This window comes from Canis lupus, chromosome 8 (assembly GCF_003254725.2).
Source record: "Canis lupus dingo isolate Sandy chromosome 8, ASM325472v2, whole genome shotgun sequence".
Lineage (NCBI taxonomy): Eukaryota > Metazoa > Chordata > Mammalia > Carnivora > Canidae > Canis > Canis lupus.
This window is the reverse complement of record NC_064250.1, coordinates 17,438,371-17,465,565: the sequence shown is the minus strand read 5'-3', so window position 1 is coordinate 17,465,565 and position 27,195 is coordinate 17,438,371. Positions and strand designations below refer to the sequence as shown.

General features: G+C 37.6%; 1 protein-coding gene across 15 annotated transcripts in view; it reads right to left on the bottom strand.

Annotated features, from left to right (window-relative positions):
- Positions 1-27,195, bottom strand: part of MIA2 (MIA SH3 domain ER export factor 2) — a 91,519-nt gene that overhangs the window by 49,354 nt on the left and 14,970 nt on the right. For 4 of the 15 annotated variants that reach the window (XM_025442611.2, XM_049113088.1, XM_049113077.1 and 1 more), the window contains 5 exons: positions 23,440-23,658; positions 23,242-23,342; positions 10,353-10,484; positions 8,370-8,391; positions 8,186-8,274 (listed from right to left, as the gene is read on the bottom strand). In XM_025442611.2, the coding sequence (XP_025298396.1) occupies positions 8,186-8,274; positions 8,370-8,391; positions 10,353-10,484; positions 23,242-23,342; positions 23,440-23,658 (563 nt within the window). Of the gene's footprint in view, positions 1-8,185; positions 8,275-8,369; positions 8,392-10,352; positions 10,485-16,960; positions 17,246-17,784; positions 18,470-19,095; positions 19,297-23,241; positions 23,343-23,439; positions 23,659-27,195 lie in introns of those variants that run through there. The other 11 variants (XM_049113082.1, XM_049113084.1, XM_049113087.1 and 8 more) reach the window with 7 other exon arrangements.

The following is a 27,195-nucleotide window of genomic DNA, read 5'->3' as shown; positions in this document are numbered from 1 at the left end:
AACATGCAAAATAAGGAAAATGAAACATACAATGCTGTAAGATTTGGCAAACTGCATTTATCTCATCAGTGCTTTTAAAAAAAAAAGTGATTATATGGAAGATTAAGCTATTCAGACCATCCTTCTCACTAGAACAAGAAGAGATGGACAAAAACACTTCAAAAAATAGGTATGTGTGAAGGATTCAGAGAGCTATCCATATAGTGAGAATCTGTGATAGAAGAAGGAACCCTCAGAGAAGCAAGTTCAGCGTTTGACGTTTCCTTCTCCCCGTCCAAAAGCAGAGAAGGATAGGCCAAGAAACTGAGAAACTAATACCAATCTACACTCGCTACCTTATAAGAAAGTCTAAACCAGAAACAGACCAATCCCTTGAAATAAGGTCAAATTTCCAAATATTTTAACTTTTAATTAAAGTAATCTATGATTTCTGATGTCTCAGACTAGCTGACTATGAGAATTAACAGTAAGTCCTCACTAAAGAAAGCTAACATCATCCACAACTTCAAATTTTTCTCTTATACAACCTGGCATTGATGAAAACAAGAATTGACTAAGCACCACCAGAAGAAAAACTGAGCAAAAGAAACAGACTCTTGAAGGATGCAAACAACAAAGTTTCCTGTTAGGAGGCACCTGGGTGGCACAGCCCATTAAGCCCGACTCTTGGATTCAGCTCAGGTCCGGATCTCAAAGTCCTAAGACTGAGCCCCGCACAGGGCTCTGCACTCAGCACTGAGTCTGCTCAAGATTCTCTCTCTTCTTTTGCCTCTGCCCCTCCCCACTGTGTCTCTTTCTCCTCCTCAAATAAATAAATCTTAAAAAAAAAAGAATTTTCAGACATTAAAATAAGGTCAATATGTAAAAGGAACTAAAAGGTGAACTATTAAGCCAGAGAAAAACAACTATGAAAAGGGCCGCAATGAAACCATAGAACTGAAAAAGGTAATAAATGAAATTAATATCTCAATAGATAGTGTAAAACATTACACACAGATGAAGACAATTAGTAAAATGAAAACTACCTCAGAAGAAAATATCCACATGAAGTGTGAGCAAAATAATAAAAAAAAACACATAAGAGATACATAAGATATAGTAAAAAGTTGAAATACAAGTATTTAGAGTCCCAGAAGAAGAAAAAAAGAGGCAAAATATAATTGAAACAAAGTAATAGTCAAGAGTGTTCCAAAACAAATGAAAGTTATTAAACCACATTTTTAGAAGTATCATGAATTCCGTGAACAATAAACAGAAGAAATTGTACCTAGACAACTAATAATACTGCTGAATAGCAAAGACAAGGAGAAAAATCATAAAGTAGCTAGAGAGTAAAGTTTTCTTATAAAACTAAACTGTACCTACCCTATAACCCACCAATTCTAGGTATTTACTAAAGAGAAATAAAAACACATGCCCACAAATACATACACATACACACACACACCTGGTAGAAAGATAACAACTTTATTCACAAAAGCTAAAAGCTGGAAATAACATATTAAAAGGACCATGGATAAACATATTGTGATATATTGATACAATACAAATTAACTTAGCTTTAAAAAAAGAACTACTAATATATCCAACAACATAGTTAATTTCAAATATAATATTATTTGGATAAAGGAAACACAAAGGACTATGATTTCATTTATACAAACTCTGCAACAGAAAAAACTAATTTATGGTGCTAGAATAAAAACAGTGATTGTTAATAAGGGTAGGAGACTGACTGAAAATGAGCACGAGGGACACCTGGGTGGCTCAGTGGTTGAGCATCTGCCTTCGGCTCGGTCATCATCCTGGGGTCCTGGGATCAACTCCTACGTTGGGTTCCCACAGGAAGCCTGCTTCTCCCTCTGCCCATGTCTCTGCCTCTCTCTGTCTCTCATGAATAAGTAACTAAAATCTTAAAAAAAAAAAAGGCATGATAAAAATGTTGATGGGAATGGTCCATCTTAATGGGAATGGTAAATACACGGGTGAATATGAATACATTTGCCAAAATACACTTAAAATGTCCATTTAACTATACAAAAATTACACCTCAATTTTTAAAATGGAAGAGAAAAAAAAACCTAAAACATATAATACCATCAATTGATACCAAAATTAAATAAAACTTATAGCTGACTCTGACAAACAATATAGCAGGAAAAAAAGAAGTAGAATGAAATGTTCAAAGTGTTCAAAGAAAATAATTGCCAACTTAGAATTCTAGAAACAGAATTATACAAAATGTATATTATACACTATCAGACAAATAAAAACTGGGAGGATTTATCACCAGTGTACTTCACAAAAGGAAAGATTAGGGTAGGGCACCTGGGTGGCTCAGTGGGTTAAGTGTCCTCCCTCAGCTCAGGTCATGATCCCCAGGTCTGGGATCAAGCCCTGTGTCGGGTACCTGCTTGGCAGGGAGTCTGCTTCTCCCTCTCTCTCTGCCCCTGCTTGTGCATGCTCTCTCTCTCTCTCAAATAAATACTTTTAAATAAAATAAAATATTTTTTTAAAAAGGAAAAAGATTAGGGTATTCAGAAGTAAGAAAAATCATCCCAAATGGCAGCTGAAATGAAGGAAAGAATAAACAGCAACGGAAATAATAAACATGTGGACAAATCCAAATAAATGGTCACTATTTCAAATAGTAATAAAATGATTTGGAGGTTTAAAGAAATATAAAAAATCCAAATATGTATCATAGGACATGGACAAAAAAGGGGCAAGTGGAATTAAAGTATTCTAAGGTCTTTATATCATCCAATAAGTAGTAACAGCACTAACTTATATTAGATATTAATAAATTAAGGATATATATTGGAATCTCTAAGGTAACCATTGAAAGAATATAAAATAATCCCTAAGTAACAAACCCACTGATATAGAAAATACTGAATAAGGAAAAATAAACTATTTTAATAAAAAGGAAAACAAGAGGGAAGAGAAAAAAGAACACAGATGGTAGATTTAAGCCCTAAAAATGAGAAATTACATTGACTCCAAATGAAATAATAGTCCATTAAATACAAAGATTTTTTTAGACTGATTTAAAAAAGCAAAACTCTATACTATTTTTAAAAGAGACAACACAAAACTATATAAACAAAAGTAAAATAATGGGAAAAGATCTATCATGCAAATGCTTAACAAATGAAAATCAAAAATTCCTAAAGATAAACAGGGGTATTTCATAATGATAAAAAGCTCCACCTAACCAGGAAGATAAAACAATTCTAAATGTGTATTCATCTAACATAGCCTCAGTATACATAAAATTGGCAAAATTAAGAGAAAAGCAAATGCACAATCAAAATGGGAAACATACTTCTCTCAACAACCAATAGATACCATGAATTTAAAAAGTAAGAAATGACTTAATTTTTATATTTATATACCAAAAAACTAGAGTAAGTAAAATAGCATTATACTGACATAAGGGTAAAGAATGTATGTATTTCTGTCAAACATGAAACAGTTACCAATACCAATCCTATGCCAAGCCATAAATTAAGTCTCAACAAACAACAAGGGACTGAAATCACAGAGAGCATACTGTGAATTAAACAGAATTATGGGCAGCCCAAGGGGCTCAGCAGTTTAGCACCGCTTTTGGCCCAGGGTGTGATCCTGGAGACCGGGGATTGAGTCCCGCATCGGGCTCCCTGCATGGAGCCTGCTTCTCCCTCTGCCTGTGTCTCTGCCTCTTTCTCTTTGTGTGAATTAATAAATAAATTAATAAATTTTAATGAATTAATAAATAAAAATCTTTAAAAATATATAAATAAATAAACAGAATTAGGCCAAATTAAACTAAAAATAAATAAAAATAAATTATTAGGAAATCTCTATTTATTAGGAAATGAGTAAGTACCCTACCAAATAACTAGTGTTTAAAGAAGACATCAGGCAGCCCGGGTGGCCCAGCAGTTTAGTGCTGCCTTCAGCCCAGGGTGTGATCCTGGAGACCCGGAATGGAGTCCCACATCAGGCTCCCTACAGGGAGCCTGCTTCTCCCTCTGCCTGTGTCTCTGCCTCTCTATCTCTTTCTCTCTGTCTGTCATGAATAAATAAATAAAATCTTTTTTAAAAAATAAAATAAAATAAAAATAAGACATCACAATAAAAATTTTTAAATATTTTATACTGAATGATCAGGAAAGCATGACATAACCATAGTGGGTAGATGTTTTAATGAAAGCCAGAGCAAATTATAGCTTGAAATGCACAAATTACAAAAGAAGGGTTAAAGTTTAATGATTTGAGTACCTACCCCAGAAAGTGACCAAAAAAAAGTTAAAAAAAGTGGAAAAAAAAAGAATAAAGTAAATAGAAAACAAAGTAAAAAGAATCAACCAAGCCAAAAGATTGTTCTTTGAAGGCATTAAAAAAATTGATAAACCACTGCCAAGGCTGATAAAGGATAAAGAGAAATGGACAACCAACCAGTATCAGGAATAAAAGGATAGATACCTCACTAAAGGTTCCACAATGTTTAGAAAAATACAAGAGAATAAACACTAGTTCAGCAATGAGCAAATAAAAAATGAAATTCATTTGCAATAGCAACAAAAAGAATAAAATATGTAGGAGTAAAGTTAACACAGAAAAAGTGCAAGCATTATATTCTGTTTCTTTTGTTTAAGTTTTATTTCTACGTAATGTCTACATTCAGCCTGGGGCTCGAACTTACAACTCTGACATCAAGGGTAGCTAGCACGCATTACCAAATGACCAAGCCAAGTGCCCCAAACCTTATTCTCTGAAAACTACAAAACATTATTGAAATAGAGAAGACCCAAGTAAATGGAAAGACATCTCATGTTCACAGATCAGAGACTTAATGTTAAGATAGCACTACTCCCTAAATTGATCTACAGATTCAACATAAACCCTATCAAAATTGCAGCTAATCTGGGGTGCCTGGCAGGCTTAGTCAGTGGGGCATAGGACTCTTGATTTCGTGGTATTGGTTCAAACCCCATGTTGGATGTAGAGATTACTTAAATATCTTTTTTTAAAGATTTGCTTCTTTATTTTGGGGGCGGAGGGAGAGAGAGTCCGAGCAGACTCCAAGCTCAACATGGAACCCAATGCAGGGCTTGATCCTACGGCCCTGAGATCACAACCTGAGCCAAAATGGAATCAGACACTCAACCAGCTATATCACATAGGAGCCCAAAAAATACAATCTCTTAAAAAAAATTCCAGCTCATCTATTCACAGATTTATAATTTCAAACCTTATTACAAAGCTACAGTGATCAAGACAGTTTGGAACTGGCATAAAGACAGACATAACAGATCAATGAAACAGAGTTGAGAATCCACAAATGAACCTTCACAATTACAGTCAACTGATTTTTGACAACAGTGCCATGACAGCTCAATGGGGAAGGAAAAGTCCTTTCAGCAAATGGTGCTAGCAAAAACTGGATATCTACATCCCAGAGAATGAGGTTGGACCCATTCCTACCTCACACAATTCACAAAAAACTAATTCAAAACAGATCAAAGACCTAATCATAAGATCTAATCCCATAAAACTTTTAGAAAGAAATACAGGTGTAAACCTTTGTGAGCTTGTTTTAAGCAATGGTTTCTTGGATATGAAACCAAAAGTATAACCAACAAAAGAAAAAGTAGATAAATAAACCAAGCATTTTCAAAATTAACTTTTAGGGGCGCCTGGGTGGTTCAGCAGCTAAGTGTCTGCCTTCGGCTCAAGTCATGATCTCAGGGCCCTGGGATCAAGCCCCATATCAAGGCCCATATCAGCCTCCCGGCTAAGCAGGCAATCTGCTTCTCTCTCTCCCTCTGCCCGTCCACACTACTCAAGCTCTCTCTCAAATAAATATATAAAATATTTTTTAAAATTAAAAACTTTTATGCTTCAAAGACACTACCAAGAAAGTAAGGAGACAATGCACAGAAATGAGAGAAAATACTTACAATTCACACATGTGATAAGAAGCTCATATCTATATCTATAATATATAAAGTTACAACTCAATAAAAAGATGAATAACCCAATTTAAAAATAGGCAAAGGAACGGAGAAGACATTTCTCAAGAGAAGATAAATAAATGCCCAATGGGCACATGAAAAGATAAATGCTCAACACAATTAACCATCAGAGAAATGCAAATTAAAACTACAGTGAGATACCTCTTCACACTCATGAGGACAGCAAGGATGTGGAGAAACTAGAACATTCACAAACATCTGGTAGGAATGTCCATGGGTATAGCCACTATGGAAAACAATTTGGCAGTTCCTCAAAAAGTTAAATATAGATCCAGCAACTGCATTTATAGATATATACCCCCCAAAATTAAAAACATACACTCACACAAAACTTGTACTTGAATGTCCATAGCAGCATCATTGATAGCACCCAAAAAAGAGGATAACCAAACTGACAAAGAGATATTTAAATTGTGGCACAGAACATTATTTGGCAAAAAACAAAGTACTGATACATGCTACAACATGGATAAACCTTGAAAACATAATGTAAGTGAAAAAAGCCAGTCACAACCACATATTATATGATTCCACGTAAGTGAAATGTCCAGAATAGGCAAATCTATACATAACATGGATGAACCTTACTATTTAGAATAGTTTCAATAACCATCAGATACCAGAGAATAAATCTAAGAAAAGATGTTAAAGACCTCAACAGAAAAATGTATACAATAGTGAGAGAATTTTATAAAGACATAAATTGAGGGATATACTAGAGTCCATGGATAAAAACACAACATTGTAAAACTGTAAGTTCTCTCCAAATTGACCTATATATGCAATGCAATCCGAATCAAATCTCTAACATGCTACATGTGTAAACTGATGATTGATTTAAAATATATATGGAATAGCAAAGTGCCAAGATCACCAAGACAATCTTTAAGAACAAACATGGAGGTTTATGCTGCAGCTATCAAGAAATGTTATAAAAATACAGTAGACTAAAACAGCATGATACTGGCACAAGAATAAAAAAAAAAAAAAAAAAAGAGCACTAGAACAGATTATAGAATCAGACTAAGATATATATGGCCACTTGATATAAGAGGACTACAAAACAAAGGAAAACATGGTCTTTTAATAAACTGTACAGGCTAATTCAATATCTGTATGAAAAAACATTGAATCTTGACTTCCAAATCACACCACCAGAGATTCAATTCCAGACGAATGAAAGAAATTACATTTGCGTTAATCTGTATTCCCCAAAATATATATGTTGAAGCCCCAATACCTCACAATGTGACTGTATCTGGAGACAGGCCCTTTAAAGAGGTGATTAAGTTAAAATGAGATCTTTAAGATACCCCTAATCTAATCTGACTGGTGTCCCTATATGAAAGGAAAAGATAGACACAGAGAAAGACACCTGCACAGAGGTAACACCATGTAACAGCAAGAAGGCAGCCACATGCAGGCTAAGGAGAGGAGCCTCATAAGAAACCAAACTTGCCAACACTTTGATCTTAGACTTCTAGCCTCCAGAACTGTGAAAAAACTAATTTCTGTTGGGTAAGCCAGCTGGTCTGTGGTATTTTGTTATGGCAGTCCTAGAAAACTTTTTACAAAGACTAAATGAGAAAGGTAAAACAAAGTTTCTCAAAGTAGCACAGAAGAATATCTTCATATCCTTGAGTAGACAAAAATTCTTAAGAAACAAAAAGCAGTCATAAAGATAAGACTGATGAATTAAACTAAGTTAAAATTAAGAACTTCGGCTTACCATCTGAAATAAAAAGGCAAATCACACAGTGGGGGAAAATATTTGCACTACATATTGCTGACAAAGGGCTCATGTTCAAATATAGAAAATATTCTACTATCAAAAAGGAAAAAAACCACACCTTTTCAAATATTAAAAAAAAAAACCTCGAGCAGGCAGCTTCACAAAAATGATATCCAAATGACCAATAAATACATAAAAGAGTGTTTAACCTCATTAATCAGGGAAATACAGAATGAAACCACAATGAGATACCATTATACACCTACCATAATGGTTAAAATTAATAAGGTTAGTAATATGAACAGCAACTGAACTCTCACACTTTGCAAACAAAGCATTAATAAACTTACACTGAAATATTGGCATTGAAAAGTATAAAGTCCTCTGACTCTTAACATGAATACTAATATTTTTAAAAATATCTTACCTCTTTTTGAACAAGGCTAAATTTTTCAAGTAGTTTACATTTTTCATCAATTTGTCTAGAAAGTTCTACAGCAAGCTTGTTCTCTCTTCCTGAAAAGAAAGTTCACATTATCATGTATAAATAGCTTTAGGCTTCAAAATTATAAACAATAATGATGAGATCTAGAATAGAAAAAAGAGCTTACCTACATAAAGCCGGCTTCTAACCTGAAACAAATTTTTAACAAAATTTACATTAAAACAAATATATATTCAAGTAAATCTAATGTATTTAACTTCTACTACCAAGTGAAAAATAACTGGTTTCTTATTGCCTTAGTATGAATATACATTAACTGAAAGTGTTGTTTGTACAATGGGAAAAATGCTACATAGTGAAGTCTCTCTATTGAGGAGCCACACTATGTGTTATATTATCACATTAAAGACCCTGAAATAACTCTTAAAGACATCTATTTCGCTTATCCCATTGTACTCCAAATATATTTGACCCTAAAACAATTTCAAGAAGTCCTTATTATCATCTCTCCCAGCGATAACATCCAAAATTAAGTTTGAGAAATGTTACCACTGGTCCATGGATCTAAACTGACCACAAAATCTTTTTTTCTTCTTTCATCTCTCTCTCTCTCAAAAAATTAAGGAAAAATTCCATTTGTAAAGGAGAGTAGGCTTAGGAGACTAAAATGGGGACTTATATCATCTATAGAAGATGAACAGGGATAAATATTTTTATAGTTTTTAAAAAGTTTTAAAGTCAAGGTATAGTAGAATCAGTATTGAGGAGGATTAAGTGAATTGAATCATCACATTGAGGAACTAGCTCAAAAGGTAACAGGAAACCAAAAAAACTGAAAAACAAGTTAAGAGATATGGAAGGCAGAAGTAGAAGGGATAGCATCTAAAAACATAGTCCCAAAAAGAAAAAGAAAAAACAGAAAATGCAGAAGATATCTCCTAGAAATAAAAAAAATATAAAACACCTCATTAAAAGATTCCAGATAATTCTAAAAAAGAAGAAAAAAATGTTCAAACCTAGACATATTATACAAGAATATCAAATTAGGGATGCCTGGGTGGTTGAGCGGTTGAGTGTTTGCCTTCGGCTCAGGGCGTGATCCAGGGTCCTGGGATTGAGTGCCATATTAGGCTCCCTGCATTAAGCCTGTTTCTCTCTTTGCCTATGTCTCCGCCTCTCTTATGGGTCTCTTGTAAATAAATAAATAAATAAATAAATAAATAAATAAATAAATAAATAAAATCTTTAAATAAAAATAAAAAGATAAACTAAGCTGAAAGAAATTGGTCCAAATACATCAATAATCATAATATATGTAGACAACTACAAACTACTCAGTAGTGAAAAAAAAGAGATTTTCAGATTAAATATTAAAGAAATTTCCATAGGATACACATTAAGTAGAAGACCATAGAAAGGCTAAAAAATAGAAGATGGAAAAAGACCTATCAAATACCACCCAAAAGAAAGTTGATATGGCTATAACAAGAGAGAAAAGAAACTATAAGTCAAAAGCATCACAAACTTAAAGAGGGTTACCAGATATTGATACAAGGTTCAATCCACCAAGAAGAGTAGCAATTCTAAACAGGTATCTACCTAATAAGCTCAAAATATGTAAAGCAAGAATTGACAGAACTACAAAAAGAAACTGATAAATTTATCATGAGAGTGAAATTCAGGCAAATCCTCCTGAATAGATGAAAAAACAAAAAAGGGGGGCAACAATAGAATACATGAACAAAAATCAGTCATTAGCAAACCTGACCTAATTAATGGATACAGAATGATATACATGTATCTGCTTTCAACAATAAACAATGGAACAGAATAAAGAAAATATCTACATACATGTGGAACTCTAATATGGAACTCTAATATGCATGGCAGATGCGTAGGAAAACAGTTATATCTTGGGGTTAAAATTACACTGAATCCTTACTCCATGCCAGAAAAAAAAAAAATGTATTCAAGATGGATCAAGAACTAAAATATTGAAAGCAAAATTTTCCAAGAATTTCTGTTCATCAGAAAACATCTTAAGGAAGATGAAGAGATGTTTTACACTGGGATATGGCAATACATGTAATCAACATGAATAGCTTAAAAGGTACACCTTGTAGACAGATGAATATTCTTAGTTACTTACCGACTGAAAACTTCTCCACAAAAACAAGAGAACAGCAAAAAATCCAACAACACCTGCACATATCACCAGTTCCCATGGGAAACCATAGGGACTGGTATCTGGTCTCATATCTTCAGGCAACACTGCAACAACCTTCAAGACAAAGAAAATTAACTTCTCAAAAATGTATGTTTGATAGAAAATTAACTTCTCAAAAATGTATGTTTGATAGAAAGTATTGATTACAAACTGCTATACACATGTTGCAACCTAATACCCAGTGTGATGGTATCTGGAAGTGGGACTTTAGGGAGGTGATCATGAGGGTAGAGCCTTCATGAATGGGATAAGCGCCCTTTTAAAAGAGGCCACACAAAGTTCCCTGGACCTTTCCACCATGTGAGGTTATAGTGAGATGAATGAACCAGGAAGGGGTCCTCACCAGACACAGGATCTGCAGTGCCTCCATCTTGGCCTCAGGCTCCAGAACTGAGAACAATGTTACTTATTTAAGACACCCAGTCTGTAATGTTTGTATTATAGCAGCCCCCACAAACTAAGACACAAGCATAAGTACAAGGTTATTATGTAAACACTATTAACACCCTTTCATGAAATGGGCTGCCAGCTACCAAACAGAAGGTGTTACAGTCTATTTTTCTGGCCATTTTCATTTACCAAGTGATGAAAAATAGCACTATGATAAAATGCAGTGATTTCCAAACTATAGTTCTACAAATATGCCTCAACTTCTGACAGTAAGAGGAGAGAAGGCCAAAGAAAGAATCTGAGTTCAGGTGCTCTAAGACTGATATCAACCAGTTTAGGTTTTGTGTGTAGAGTATATGGGTTCCATTTAAGATTTCTCCACAGTGGGGGAGATCTGCAGCGTAGAAGCGTTAAAAAAAAAAAAAAAAAGAGTCTGAAAACCACTGATGAAGCATTTTGGAATCTGAATACCTCTCTCCTACTTCTATGGTTCCCTTTTCTTATCTGTCTTGGGAATAATGCTGTTTGAAGATGCAGGGCAGGTACTCAGTAAAGGTAACTATTTCTATTAATCCTCCTTTAAAAGCCATGATCCTGTAACCATGGCCCTTCTATACTACTTCTCTCCCTAGCAAGTCTTTGGCACAAAAACGCTTAAGGCTTTTATAGTTGCTCCTATATTTCATCTTTCCCTGGGTCAGTTTATTATTCATCCTCACTCAATGGGGTTATTCTTTTGTTACCTGGTCCAAGATTACTCAGTCACAGGAGAACGGTAGGGGAAAAAAAGAAAAATGCACTTTTAAGAAAAATCTGAAGTCTAATCAGGTTTGATTCTTTCTAGGGTTCAACCCAAAACCCGTATGACAAATCTCTTTTTAGGCCCTTTCTACCTAGAAAAACACCCTTTAATGTCTATTCTCCTCTCCAAAGTCTGTTTTATAACAATGATCCATATAAGTACACCTTCCAAATTGCTATCTGTAGATCATTAACCTGTATTAAATAAACCTGATTATACCTCTTTTATTATACCTCTTCTTAAAAAAAATACCCCTCTATTCTGATTTCTGCCTCTCCCTACATTACCCCAGTTACCAATTCATAAGAAATCTGTATTTTAAAAAAACTTTCAACACCGAAAAGCCCAGGACCAGATGGATTCACAGTAAATTCTACTGAAGGTTTACAGAAGAATTAATGCCAATCATTCTCAAACTGCCAAAAAAAAATAAAAGAAGAGGGAACTCTTCCTAATTCATTCTATGAGGCCAGTATTACCCTGATATGACAGCCAAACAAATATTACAAGAAAAGAAAACCAAACATCAATATATGATATAAATGCAAAAATCCTCAACCAAATACCGGCAAACCAAATCTAGCAGCATATAAAAAGAATTATACTTAACAAAACCAAACATCCTTTATGATAAACATTCAATAAACTAAGACAGAAGGAAACTTTCTCAACCTGATAAGGGGCATCTCTGAAAAACCAATAGTTAACATTTTACTTATTGATGAAAGACTGAAAGCTTTCACCTTAAAATCAGGAACAAGATAAGGATATCCATTCTCTCCATATTCATTCAACTTGTACTTGAGGTTCTGGCCAGGGCAATTAGGTAAGAAAAAAATAAAAGGCACCTAAATTGGAAAGGAAAAAACAAAACTATCTCCATTTGAAGGTGACAAAATCTTATAAAGAGAAAAGCTTAAGTAAGCCTAAAATTCTAAAATAAGAATTCTAAATAAGAAACTATTAGAACTAATAAACAAGCTCAGCAAAGTTGCAGAATATAATCGATGCAGAAAAAAATGAGTCCTATTTCTATACAATAGCAATGACTAATATGAAAATGAAATTAAAAAAACATTTCCACTGAGGTGCCTGGATGGCTCAGTCAGTTAAGCACCTGACTCTTGATCTGGGCTCAGGTCTTTATCTCAGGGTCTTGATCTCAGGGTCATGAGATCGAGCCCCACATCAGGCTCCACACTGGGCATGGCACCTGCTTAAGATTCTCTCTCTCCCTCTGCCAATCCAACTTGCGTTCTCTCTGAAGAAAGAAAGAAAGAAAGAAAGAAAGAAGAAAGAAAGAAAGAAAGAAAGAAAGAAAGAAAGAAAGAAAGAAAGAAAGAAAGAAAGAAAGAATTCCATTTACAATAGCATAAAAATAATAAAAGACTTAGGAATAAGTTTAACAAAGTAAGTTTGCAAACCGTACACTCTGAAAACTACAAAACACTGTTGAAAGAAATTTAAGTTCTAAACAAATGGAAAGATGTCCCAAGTTGATAGGTTGATAGATTGTAAGACTTAATATTGTCAAGATGGCAATATTCCCCCAAAGTGATCTACAGAATCAATGCAATCCCTATCAATATTCCAACTGTCTCTTTTACAAAAATGGACAGGCAGCTCCTAAAATTCATGGAAAAATGCAAGGTATAGCATTTTCTTCTCTATAGTTGTATGGCCATGAAGAGGGGAAGGGGAAGGGGAAGGGGAGGGGAAGGGGAAGGGATGTTGGTTGGACGGACCACTCATACTTCCCAATCTCAAAGTTTACTACAAAGCTATCACAATTAAGATAGTTTAGTAATGGCTTAAGGATAGGCATATCAATAGAATAAAAATAATTATCTAGAAATAAATTTATGGTCAATTGATTTTGAACAGCAATACCAAAACAAATGAACAAAGAACAGTTTTTTCAACAAATGTTACTGGGACAAGCAGATATCTACATGCAAAGGAATGAATGAATCTGGAGCCATACTCATATCATATATAAAAATTAATTAAAGGGGCACCTAAGTGGCTCAGTGGTTCAGTGTCTGCCTTCAGCTCAGGGCATGATCCCAGGGTCCTGGGTTCAAGTACCACATCAGGCTCCCCGCAGAGAGCCTGCTTCTCCTTCTGCCTATGTCTTAGCCTCTCTCTCTGTCTCTCTCATGAATAAATAAAATCTTTAAAAAAATTAAAATTAACTCAAAATGAATCACAGACTCTAATGTAAGAGCTAAACTCTTAAAAGGAATCACAGCTGTACGAAAACTTTATGGCCTTATTTTAAGCAATGGTTTCTTAGATATGACACCAAAAGCACAAACAACCAAAAAAAAAAAATTAGTTTTCATCAAAATTTAAGATCTTCATACTTCAAAGAGATCAAGCTGCACATCAGGCTCCTTGCTCAGCAGGGAGCCTACTTCTACCTCACCCTCTGTCTTATGCTTTCTCCATCAAATAAATACATAAAATCTTTAAAAAAAAAAAAAGTGTTGGAGAGGATTTGAAAAATAAGAACCTTCTTAAAATTGCCAGTGGGAATGTAAAATGCTGCAGCCTCTGTGAAAAACAATTTGGCAGCTCCTCAAAAAGTTAAACATATGATAAATATGAACCAGTAATTCTACTCCTAGGAATATACCCAAGCGAACTGAAAACATTCACAAAAAATTTATACATGTATGTCCTTGGCAGTATTAATCGTAATAGGCAAAAAAGTGAAAACAATGCAAATGTCCATGAACTATGAATGGATACTCAAAATGTGGTATGTGGTATATCCATACCATGGAATATTTTTCAGTCATAAAAAGGAATGAAGTACTATTACTTGAGATGAATCTTGAAAGCATGCTAAGTAAAAGAAGCCATAGACAAATAGCTACATATTACATGATTCCATTTACATGAAATATACAGAACTGACAAATTCATGGAGACAGAAAGTAAATTAGTAATTGTCAAGGGATGGAGAGGGGAAAATTGGGAATAACTGCTAATAAGTACAGGGTTTCTTTCTGGGGTGATGGAAATGTTCTGGAATTGTGATGGCTAAACTATAGGGTGATTATCCAAAGAAAAATCACCGAATTGGACACTAAAAAAGGATGAATCTCATGTTATGTGAATTATAGTTTAATAAAAAAAAATTAATCTTGGAATGCACGGGTAGGTCAGTGGTTGAGTGTTTGCCTTTGGCTCAGGTCATGATCCTGGGGTCCTGGACTCGAGTCCCACATTGGGCTCCCCACAGGCAACCTGCTTCTCCCTCTGCCTAGGTCTCTCCCTCTGTGTGTCTCTAATGAATAAATAAATAATCTTTAAAAAAAAAAGACTTTTTTTTAAACATTTAAAGCAGAACAGTGTTGTGCCATTCTAGGCCCCAGGCCCCTGTGGTAAACACAAGTGTTTTTTAGCAAAGAAACCATCCATATGAAGATCCATTTACAGAAAAAATTCTGCAAAATCTGGCTAGGCCACCCCTCTCCATGTGTCTCTCCATTCACAGTCATATAAAAACTAAGTTTTGAGGGGGATCCCTGGGTGGTGCAGCGGTTTGGCGCCTGCCTTTGGCCCAGGGCGCGATCCTGGAGACCCGGGATCGAATCCCACATCGGGATCCTGGTGCATGGAGCCTGCTTCTCCCTCTGCCTGTGTCTCTGCCTCTCTCTCTCTCTCTCTCTCTATCATAAATAAATAAAATTTAAAAAAAAAAACTAAGTTTTGATTATTGCTTTTAGTGATGAACAGGAAATATGTTACAGTCTGAAATCATCCCTTGTTCCACCTTATCTCAGTGAATAAGTTGCCATAGCCAGAAACCTGGAAGTCATTCTAGATTCCTTCCCTCTCTCATCCTTCACATCCAATCAGCAAAATCCTACCCATTTTTGCTCTTAACCACTAAATATTTTTTTCTCATTCAGTACCCTCTTCTTTACCGCTACTTGACTACTCTGTCATCTCTCCCCTACACCATTTCTAGTTCTGTTTTCCTTACATCTAACCTACACGCTACTATCAGGAAGCTAGTTAGTTAAACCAAAAATCTAGTAACACTGAAATTCTTCGAATGCTCTCCAGCACCTACATCAACTGGAATCTACTTACGTCTCCAGCAAGCATCTCTGCACATCATTTGCAGAGCCCACTGAGCCCACTTTGTATTCTAGAAAAACAGTTCCGAGTTCCATGCACACACAATGCTCTTTATGTCCCCTCTGCTTAAGCTATTCTGTTTTCCTAAATACTCAAGAAAATGTAATCTCTCCCACTCCTCAATCTCCCCAGCACTTTTTGCGTATACTCTGGTAAGCAATTAATCAGTTTCTACTTTGTACTGGTTTTTTTTTTTTTGTCTTCTCTCCCTTACCAGACAGCATGATACTAGGAGCCCAAACTCAGTTCATTTAGATTCTCCAGAGAATTGTCATACACACGCACACACACACACACACCATCACTAGACACACTTGGTTGAGCAACTGAATACCATGACAACAGTCCTTTTTAATTTAGGTAACAACAACAACAAAAAAAAAAAAATCATAACTGCCCCAATATTTTAAAAGACTTTTTAGATTTTTAATGCAAATAGTCTAAAACACAAGATATAAATGACCCTACACGTGTCAACGAAGACACCAAAAACACTCAGGAGAGAAAAATCCATGCAACCTGTTATAAACTGACCTTAAAAAAAAAAACAAAACAACTAAAAACACTTTGAGCACTGGGAGCTCAGTATCTCCAGATTTTACATCAGCACGACCTTTTACCTGCACCTAGAGAAAGAAGCAAAGAACAATCTCACTTATGGTAAAGTATCTCAAAAGAGCACTCTTGAGTAGAAGAAAATGCAGAATTACAATCCCAACTCCCCGTGCACGCTTAGACGAAACGAGAAGTTCCATCATTCAAAGGGATTCATTTCAGAGGATCAGTCTTTTCAAGTTTCCCACAGTTGGGAGAGCCACGTGCCACCGACCCCCGTAGCCGACTGGGTCACGGGACCGTAGGGCTAACTCGCTGGAGGAGTCCGAAAACGCTGAACACACCCTTGCAAAATCCCGCTGGGGCAAATTCTCTCTTCACCTTCCGGATCTCCAGGTCCCCTGTACCACACACACCAAAAACCATCCACGCAGCCCAGGAACCTGGCTCCTGCCTGGGACACGGGCCGGAGCCCCCGGGCAGGTGAGGACTCGCTTCAGCACCTGTGCCCCCGACAGCTCGCACCGCGAAGCCCAAGTCGGCGGCTCCCCCCGCCCCCCCCCCCCCGCCCCACCAGGAGGCGCCTGCGACCCCGGGGCCAAGGAACCCTGACCGCGCCTGAACTCACCCTGCGTAGCTCCTCCAACACCAGCCCCACGTACGACTGAGGGGCAGTCCTGGGCCCCTCCATGGCGCCAAGGCTGCCCCAACCGAAGCGGCCGCGGCCGGGGCCTGGCGGAGCCCCAGCGACCCGCAGGGAACACACCGCGTTCGGTCCGGAACCCAAACCTGCACCCGGCAACCGGAGCAGACCACTGCGGAGCCGGCTGCGGGGGGGCCGCGGGAGGGTCGGCGCCGACAGCCCTCAAGGGGCCAGTGCTGCCCCCCCAGGGAGCCTCCCCTCGCTATGCTCGAGGTCCTGAAGATCCGAAGGCCCAGTCCCGCCCCTCGCGAGCCCGCGACCGGCCCTCTCCTCACCGCCCGTCACCCCTCAATTTGGTTGCGGCCGGGCCGCGGCGGGGAGGCGGGGACGCGGGGACGCGGTAAGTCTCCCCTCCCTCTGCGCGCGACGTGTCCTTGCCTCGCGTTCTTAAAGGGGCCGGCGCTCTCCTGGGCGAAGCCAACCACTTTGGAAGTAGAGGGGCTTGAGCCCGAGACGCTGGAATGGTGCCTCGCGCTGGGCGCTGGGCGCTGGGCGCTGGGCGCTGGGCGCTGCGGGGTGGGCCACACAGCCCGGGGGAGAAGGGCCCTGGCACCGGACCGTGGCCGAGGTAGCGGCGTGGCTTATCTTGGAGGCCGCCAGGCGAGCCGCCCCGCGGGGGAGCCTGGCGCGGCCTCTCGACCCAAGGGCGGGCGCCGGGCCGAGCGCCCACCCCCCGCGCTCCGGTCTCGCAGCCTGTCCGAGCCCCCGTCTGCACCCCCACAGGCCCTGACTGCATCTGCGTCTCGTACCCCTGGGGACGCTGTCGGCCCGCGGAAACTGGCCGCCGCCTTCATTCCCGTCCAAAGAAGGCCTGCAGGGCCGGTGCCCGTGCGCCCTGCCAACCGCGTCCGGACTTTGGACTTTGGACAGGAAGGCGTCTCGGGTCGCTGTGGTCTGGGCAATGGTTAACCTCTCCCACGCAGGAGAACACCGATCCGGTCCCCTGGGCTTCGAGGGCTTCACTCACACCTGAACTACCTGGGCGCTTGCTAGGCACCACTGGCTTAATTCCAGGAGCTCCTAGTTACCCAAACGATGGAGCAAGCCCCTCCGGATTCTGGCTGAGCGACTGGTGCTCTCCTCTGCGAAGGGGAGCTAAAAGTAGCATCCTGCGGTCTAAACTTAGGACCCTATTTTTAGGTCTGTTGAATAGAGTACGGAGGGCTGGATTTGTGCGTGGGAGACCTTCAGCTGACAGGGGTGTAAAGGTTAACCCCTAAGTCGGCCTTGCCAGCAATAATAATCCTCCACCAACTCGGCCTCCTACAAGCCCTTAGCAGAGCGACACGAAAAGAAGCAGCAGATGCTTCTTCCTAAACAAATCACCCAAGAACTTAATAGTTGAACAAAATCTTAAGTCCATAGGAAATTTCTCTGATGTAAGCTGGCAGCAACAGAACAATTGGGCCAAAAAGAATTTAAAAAAAAAAAAAAAAAAAAGGCCCAAGTTCACAGCAAGTGATTTTCAGGACCAAAATGGGGCCTAGTTGTTTGGAATTCAAAGTGCTCTCATTTGCCACATCAGCCTGAGGAGTTTCAGGAACTATCAGTATCAGAACGCAGCAGAAATTGCTTAATAATTCTCCATTTTTAAGGTATTACACAACCTTCTGATACGTTGGATAGTGTTTTGAAATTAAATTATGTGAATAGCCTATCAAAGTCAAAACAGAAGCATAACCAAAATTTTATGTTTAAAATTTCAGAGAATCTTAGAACAATGTACGTATCAATTAGAGCATTGGTAAAAAAAAAAAATTCTTAATGTCTGAACATTTCCAGAAAACTCTAGAAACATTTTCAGCTCTCAGAACTTATTTATAACCTAAAACATTTTTTAAATCCTTTTGCCCACCCTAAGGCAGTCTGTGCCATTTTCCAATTTTTCAATAATCACCATTCCAAATACTAAAAACATAAATTAGGGACAAAAGAATAAATGAAATTGTTTAAAAATCTAAAAGATTTCCCTGTAGCAAAAACACGGTAACACTTAAACTCCGTGTCAAAGTCAAACCTAATTTCTCTTCTGTACACTTAATAGTCATATAGAAACTTACCTCTTCCTCTAGATCTTTCAATTCCATTTTTTAAAAAGTTCATGTTAAAATATCTTAACTTGTAAATAAAGTTCTACTAATCACCTCATATCCTCGAGAAAGATTTCAGATTCTAATACATCTGCACTCTTCGGGTCCACATAGACTGTGATCCTGTTTTGACACTTGTGTGGTAAAGGGGTGCTGAAGGTGGAGTTGTGACTACCAACACAGGATCCAATTTCATGGCCGTCACTCCTGATTAAATGCTTTTTTTTTTTTTTCTAAAATATCATACACGTTACTACCCTCTTAAAAATCTACAATTGAAAAGAGATATCCTGAATTTGATAACTGATAAAAATTAAATTGAATGTTTTATTCTATAGTCTATTCATATAGAATACATGACTTTTACCATGAAAAAGATATCCAAAGATTGTTCTCAAGTAGGCATGGGATTTTGCGGTCTTATGTAGACATGCTTTAAGGGAACTGGAGAATAAATGCTGTGTGTTAGTGACAGCTACTAGGAAGCATCCAAGAACACTGGAAACATTTTAACCAGTAAACCTTGTCCACAACTTAGATACTGATTTCCCTTGTGAAAGGCCCTGTTGCAAAGCTGTAAGTACTAGTTACACCCATTTAATTAAACAGGCAATGTTATGGGTCATAGGATCTAGTCCTTTAGAAGAAAACCAAACATACTGAGCCACACTTTCATCTCTGTACTAGTAATGATGTAAGAGTTGTTCTCAGAACAAACTGAATCAGGCATTACCTGTTGAACAAGAGCTGGGTAATTTCCTCTGTTTGTTCCACATATAAATGAAGCATTCTAATTAAGAGTAGATAAATGTTAGAACTCAAAGAGCTTCCTCAATTATAAAGTAGATAGAAAGTAGCATTAATTCCTATTACTTAAATAATTTTTAAAAATTATGCTGTGTACAAAATCTAGCTGAAATCACTAGCAAATAGAAACAATCACCTGAAACATTTAAGCAGAAGAAAAGGAAAATTTTTCACCTAAATTTAACAGGAAAATTGCTCAAATTTTCCATTTACTGCAGCTATTCAAACCTATATTATGGGAGCTTAGTAGATACACTAAGATTATTAGAATTCTAGGTCTGGCAGGAATTCTTCAGAACATTTAGTCCAAACATTATGAACTTAAAGCCCTATAAAGGCCAAGCAGGTAAAATAAATGTAGGGAAATGATGAAATCATTTCTATCCAATGCAAGCACTATTCCTTGCGCTTCTTGTTGCCGTATGAAATGGGAGACGACATATTACAGCCTTCTACTTTTTCAAAAAAAACCAGAAATTCAGGTTTTTGTATGAACTCACTTTTTAAAATGTTAGTAACTGGTTCTTAATTTTTTAAACAATGTACAAGTCAGCTTTGACCAGCAGCATGTCATCTAATCTCAACCTCTTATAGCAGAGTTTTAAACCTGAGACTGCCCTACAGAATAAGTGACTTTCCAGGGTCACAAGGTAATTTCCATAAATTTAAATTCAATATTCCCATGTCTAAAAGGTTTCAATCAAAATGGTTAAAGTAGGGACCTGGGAGGCTCAGCCTTTGGGTTGAGCATCTGCCTTCTGCTCAGGGCATGATCCCTGAGTCCCAGGATCGAGTCCCACATCAGGCTCCCTACATGGAGCCTGCTTCTCCCTCTGCCTGCCTATCTCTGCCTCTCTTTCTGTGTGTCTCTCATGAATAAATAAGTAAAATCTTAAAAAGAAAAAAAATGGTTAAAGTAAAATGTGTTTGTATTTACTGAGTCCACAAAAATAAACATACTTCATAGCCTTTATTAAATAAGCACTTTATATGAGAGGTGAATGTGGCATACTGATTAATAAATTATTATTTTTTTAATTTAGTAACTCCATAAGTACAATTTGTAGGGGAAGGGTTGACAGGGGAGGTATGTGTCAGTAGGACATACCAGTATAGAACTAATTCCATGGGTAGTTGAAAGTTTTATTATGACTTTCTATAATTATTACTAGTGTTTCTTTTCTCCTGTGATGGAGCAGATTTCTAAGTAAAGTTTTTAATCAGCGTCTTTAAGACCAAATCATACGGGGTAAATTAATCACTTCTCTGGGCTTATTTACCAGGTAATATCTAACTCTCTGAAACCTTTGAAAAGAAATAAAGTGAAGAGGAAGCCTCTGAAAGCAAACTGATATATGTTATTAAGCCCAGTTTTCACAGACTCTTGTCACAGTCACCACCATCTACCTGGTCACCCAAGCTAGAAATCTGGTAAATTATCCTCACTTTTCTATTTTCCTCTCCATGCTACATTCAATCATTAAATCCAATGAATTCTATCTACAAAAGACCCATCTAGTTTGTCCTTCCAAATACATTAACAACCACCATCAGATATTAGACCAAGGTTATAAAGGGGCAGCTAGGTGGCTAGGGGTAGCCTGGATGGCTCAGTGGTTTAGCGCCGCCCTCAGCCCAGGGTGTGTGATCCTGGAGACCCGGAATTGAGCCTGGAGCCTGACCACATCAGGCTGCATGGAGCCTGCTTCTCGCTCTGCCTGTCTCTGCCTCTCTCTCTGTGTGTGTCTCTCATGAATAAATAAATAAAATCTTTTTAAAAATTTAAATAAATAAATAAATAAATAAATAAATAAATAAATAAATAAATAAGGTGGCTAGTGGGCCAAACTTGATCCACAGAACATTTTGTCTTTCTTTTTAACCTGAATGTTTGCCACCATTCAAAATTAAGAGATTTCACACAAAATATCCAGATTTCCAACTTATCTTGAAATATCAAAAGATCTGGCAAAACCAGGCTAAAGGTAAATAGTAGCTAACATCCTTTGGAGAAAGCATACACACTCCATTGGTTACAGTTCTCAACTTTACCTATGTTTCATTCATTTCATTTGAGTTTATATACCCTGATTTAGACCTTCACCATTTATTTCCTAAACTAATGCAATTAACTTCTTGACCAAACCTGCCTTTGGTCTTTACCTGTTCAATCTTCATTTGATAATGTTGGCAGATACACTTTATAAATGAAACTTTTTCATTTTATTCCCTGCTTAAAAGTCTTCAATAGTGCCCCATTATCTACAAGATAGTATAACATTCAAAGCTATTCTTGATTTAATCCCTGTATAATCTTCATTATCCTATATTCAATCAGACTGAATTGCTTATAGTTCTCCAAAAATGCCTTGATCTCTCCTACTTCTTTACCTTTAAAAATGTTCTCTCCTCAACCTAGAATGCCGACCCTTCCTTTGTCTAAGTCCTCCTCCTTCAAGGTAAGCTCAAATATGATCTCCTCTGAGACACTTTCCCAGGCCCTACTTCCCCACCATCTCTAGCTACCACGTCCAGTTGGTCTACTAGGGCATCAGTAGGCTGATCAGTCTGTTAATAGCATCCTATGGCTACTACAGCACTGTAGTTTAATTACTGTTTTGGTTTTTTTTTGTTTTTTTTTTTTACCTATGTCCTTCAACTAGAGTAATCTCTTTAAAGCAGCTACTGTTAAATTTCATCTTAAAATATAAGAAGATAAAAGTGCCTCTTCAATTATTTATATGTTAACAGTAGATGAGAAAAGGAAAAAAATTGTAAAAGGCCTTCTACATAAAGTACTATAGCTAAGTCCTTTGCAATATCTCATCTGCAATAAATGAGATAGGATTTAATAGGATTTACAATAAAGGTAGACAGATTTTGGAATTTTGGCTACAGCTTGGTCAAATTTTGAGATATTAGTTGCTTTTGTAAGATTCTCAATACACTACTATGAGATCACAGCTATTATTCAGATACTAATAATTTGCTTAAGACCCATTTAGCTCATATTATTTCTAAGTTAATCCATTTAGCATAATTTTTCCCTGATTTGAAAAAAAAAGGGAATAAAATAGAAAAAATAAAACAATGCTGAAGATCAACAAAACTTAAAGGCTAAAAAAAAAATCCTTAACAATATCCTTGCAACAAAATGTTCATGTAAGAGAAATCTTACAGTTAAGATTTTATGGAAAGAGAAATATTATGTAATGTTTGCATAGGGAGGATTCACTCAAACATCATTTTCAACTACATATTTAGAAAAATAGGTAAAATTATTGCAAAAGATTTAAAAGTTCAACTTACCCCTTTTGTAAGGATTATAATTGATGAAAATGCAGAATTCATGAAATCAAAAATGTCAATTTGAAATAAATATTTCAGAATCTGCCACTCAGAAGCATCTTCTGTCAATAAAAATAAGTTAACATTTGATGTGATATAAGTTTTGAATCTAATTTCTTTCTTAATTGCTGCATTAGAGAACAAATAATTTTTTCTTACCTTTTTGAGCAATGTAATTTTGAGAAGGCAAAACGTAATCGGGTGAAACCATTGGACTATTTGGCAGGGTATTTTCCACAGATCTGTCTATTTCTGCCTCAGTAGATCCTTTAGTATCCAGTGATATTTTTGATTTTTCACCATTATTTTTAGAAGATAGAGTTTTGAAATGTACTTCTTTATGAATTCTCATGGGTGACTCTATTTTAGAAGCCATATCTGCAAATAAAATTAGAAATGTTTGGGGGTTTTTAAGATTTCTCTATTTACTTTAAAGAGATAAAGAAAAAGAACATGCATGCACATTAGGGAAGGAGCAGAGGGAGAGAATCTTCAAGCAAATTCCTCACTGAGTGGGAATCCCCCACATGGGGCTCCACATGGGGCTCCATGCAGGGCTCAGTCCCACAGCCCATTAGATCATGACCTGAGCCAAAATCAAGAGTTGGACACTCAACCGAACCTTCTAGGTGCCTGGAGTTCTTTTAATACTGGCTTTGTTCTGGGCTTCCCTTTTGTTTTCTAGGCAGGCCATTCTTTGAATTTTTGTGGTCATTGTGACACTTCTTTATGGAAAGAATTCACTAAAACATAAATTGCAACCTGCATTCATTCCTACTGTTAACATAATAAATTCCCACACACTTAGTGACTTAAACAATATAAACATATTCTCTTAGTGCTCTGGAGATCAAAAGTCCTAAAACCAAGGTGTTGACAAGGTTGTGTTTCTTCCTTAGGCTCTAGAGGAGAATCTATTTCCTTGCCTTTTCTACCTTCCAGAGGCTACCTGCATCCCTTAACTCATGGCCCCTTCTTTCATTTTCAAAGATAGCACTACAGCATCTTCTAACCTATCCCTTGCTCTGACCCTCTTTCTTCCACTTTTAACAAACCTTGTGATAATATTGGTCCCACTAGGACAATCTCTACATCTCAGGATGATTAATTTAATCACATATGCCAGGTCATTTTTGTCATGTCAAGTAACATAGTCACAGAGTCTGGGAATTAAGACATGAACATCTTTGAATGGTCATTATTCAGCCTACCACAATGTCTTTTCTTTATTCTTTTTTTTTTTTTTTTTTTTTATGACAGTCACACAGAGAGAGAGAGAGAGAGGCAGAGACACAGGCAGAGGGAGAAGCAGGCTCCATGCACCGGGAGCCCGATGTGGGATTCGATCCCGGGTCTCCAGGATCGCGCCCTGGGCCAAAGGCAGGCGCCAAACCGCTGCGCCACCCAGGGATCCCTCTTTTCTTTATTCTTTTACCAAGGAAAAGTTTTTAAAACTAGATTGCTTTTTTGTCCTAAAAACTATTTTTTAGGGGCGGCCCTGGTGGCTCAGCGGTTTAGCGCCACCTTCAGCCCAGGGTGTGATCCTAGAGACCCGGGATCGAGTCCTATGTCAGGCTCCCTGCATGGAGCCTGCCTCTCTCTCTGCCTGTGTCTCTGCCTCTCTCTCTCTCTCTGTCTCTCATGAATAAATAAATAAAATCTTAAAAAAAAAAACCCTACTTAAAAAAAATATATAACGTAGACAACTCCATTGTTGTCTCTTTTGTTGTTGTTATAAGCTTATAACTAAGGGTAAGACATTAAATAGTTCTCCATAGGATTCCTCTTAGATATATTTATTACCTAAGAAAGTATAATATTTAACTGCAATTGCAAAAATATATATCCCTGCCATTCAAGAAAATTGGTAAGATAGATTTTTCTTACTTTATCTGTTAGAGAACCAGAAAAGTCAAAATGACCAATATTATTTAAAGTATCTTAGTATGAATCCTTTTCTGTACAGAAGGATTTATTTAAAAAAAAACAGTAAGACAGTACTACATCATGATACTGTCACACTGGGCTTTTAACACAAGACTTGCTCTAGAGGGGCATAAAACACAAATTGATTCATAAGCATAGCAATTAACAAAATAAAGCAATGAGGGATCCCTGGGTGGCGCAGCTGTTTGGCGCCTGCCTTTGGCCCAGGGCACGATCCTGGATACCCAGGATCGAATCCCACATAGGGCTCCCGGTGCATGGAGCCTGCTTCTCCCTCTGCCTGTGTCTCTGCCTCTCTCTCTCTCTCTGTGACTATCATAAATAAATAAATAAATAAATAAATAAATAAATAAATAAATAACAAAATAAAGCAATGAAATCAAATTTATTTTAGTAAGAACTCAGAATCAAGCTTCAGAAAGACTCAACATGATACTTCCATCTGGGGACTTGATACAAAAAATTTAGTTTGAACTGCCATGAGCAGGTGGCAAAAGCTACCTGCAAATGAAGCTTCAGATTAGAAAATACTGTTTTACCACCTATTGGGGATAAGTTGCAATTGGAATAATTTAATATGGTCAGTAGCTATTTCAATGATCACCTTGCCTGGATACTTTTCCATAACCACTCTGCTGATTGCTGTAATCATGACAACCACCTATTCTATTTAATAAATAGAACAAACTGTGCCAGTTACACAAAGAAAGACAATATTAGGGCAGCCCAGGTGGCTCAGCGGTTCAGCGCCTGCCTTCAATCCGGGGCCTGATCCTGGAGACCCGGGATCGAGTCCCATGTCGGGCTTCATGCCGGGAGCCTGCTCCTCCCTCTGCTGTGTCTCTGCCTCTCTCTCTCTCTCTCTCTTTCTCTCTGTCTCTTAATAATAAATAAATAGGGATCCCTGGGTGGCGCAGCGGTTTGGCGCCTGCCTTTGGCCCAGGGCGCGATCCTGGAGACCCGGGATCGAATCCCACGTCGGGCTCCTGGTGCATGGAGCCTGCTTCTCCCTCTGCCTATGTCTCTGCCAATCTCTCTCTCTCTCTCTGTGTGACTATCATAAATAAATAAAAATTAAAAAAAATTAAAAAAAAAAAAATAAATAAATAAAATATTTTTAAAAAAAGAAAGATGAGGGATCCCTGGGTGGCGCAGCGGTTTGGCGCCTGCCTTTGGCCCAGGGCGCGATCCTGGAGATCCGGGATCGAATCCCACGTCGGGCTCCCTGTGCGTGGAGCCTGCTTCTCCCTCTGCCTGTGTCTCTGCCTCTCTCTCTCTGTCTCTCTGTGTGACTATCATAAATAAATAAAGAAAAAACTATTAAAAAAAAAGAAAGATGATATTAAAACTTACAGCAGTTAATTTGCACGTTATGCAGTGTAGGCCACTGGATCATGCATATCTACAACACATATTTGCCAGTATGTACTATTAAGTATAAAACTCATTATCACTCAGACTTTTTAAAAGATATTTTATCTATTTATATTAGAAAGAGCACATACACATGGGAGTGGGGAGTGGGAGAGGGAGGAGAAAGAAGCAGATTCCTCGCTGAGTGTGAAGCCTGACATGGGGCTCAATCCCAGGACCCTTAGATCATGACCCAAGCTGAGGTCAGATGCTTAACTGACCTAGGCACCCAGGTGCCCTCTCTCTCAAACTTGAAATGAGATTGCTCCAAAAAGGAAGAACTATCCACTACCAAAGAAATTATATTAACCATTCACAAAGAAAGATACCCATGGTCTTAGTATATTTGAAACAAATTTGAAAATGACAGGATAGCAATCAAATGTGAGGTATTGTACTTTTCCTACCCTCTTGCAGTTTTGTTCATTTCAAAGTCAATCATTGTTTCCCCCTTCATCCCATCTCCAGTGTATTATTATATATATCATATTATCCAGTGGATAAATTAGAAGAAATGATGAATAAGTAGAAGCTTTTTAAATCCTAAAATCGGAT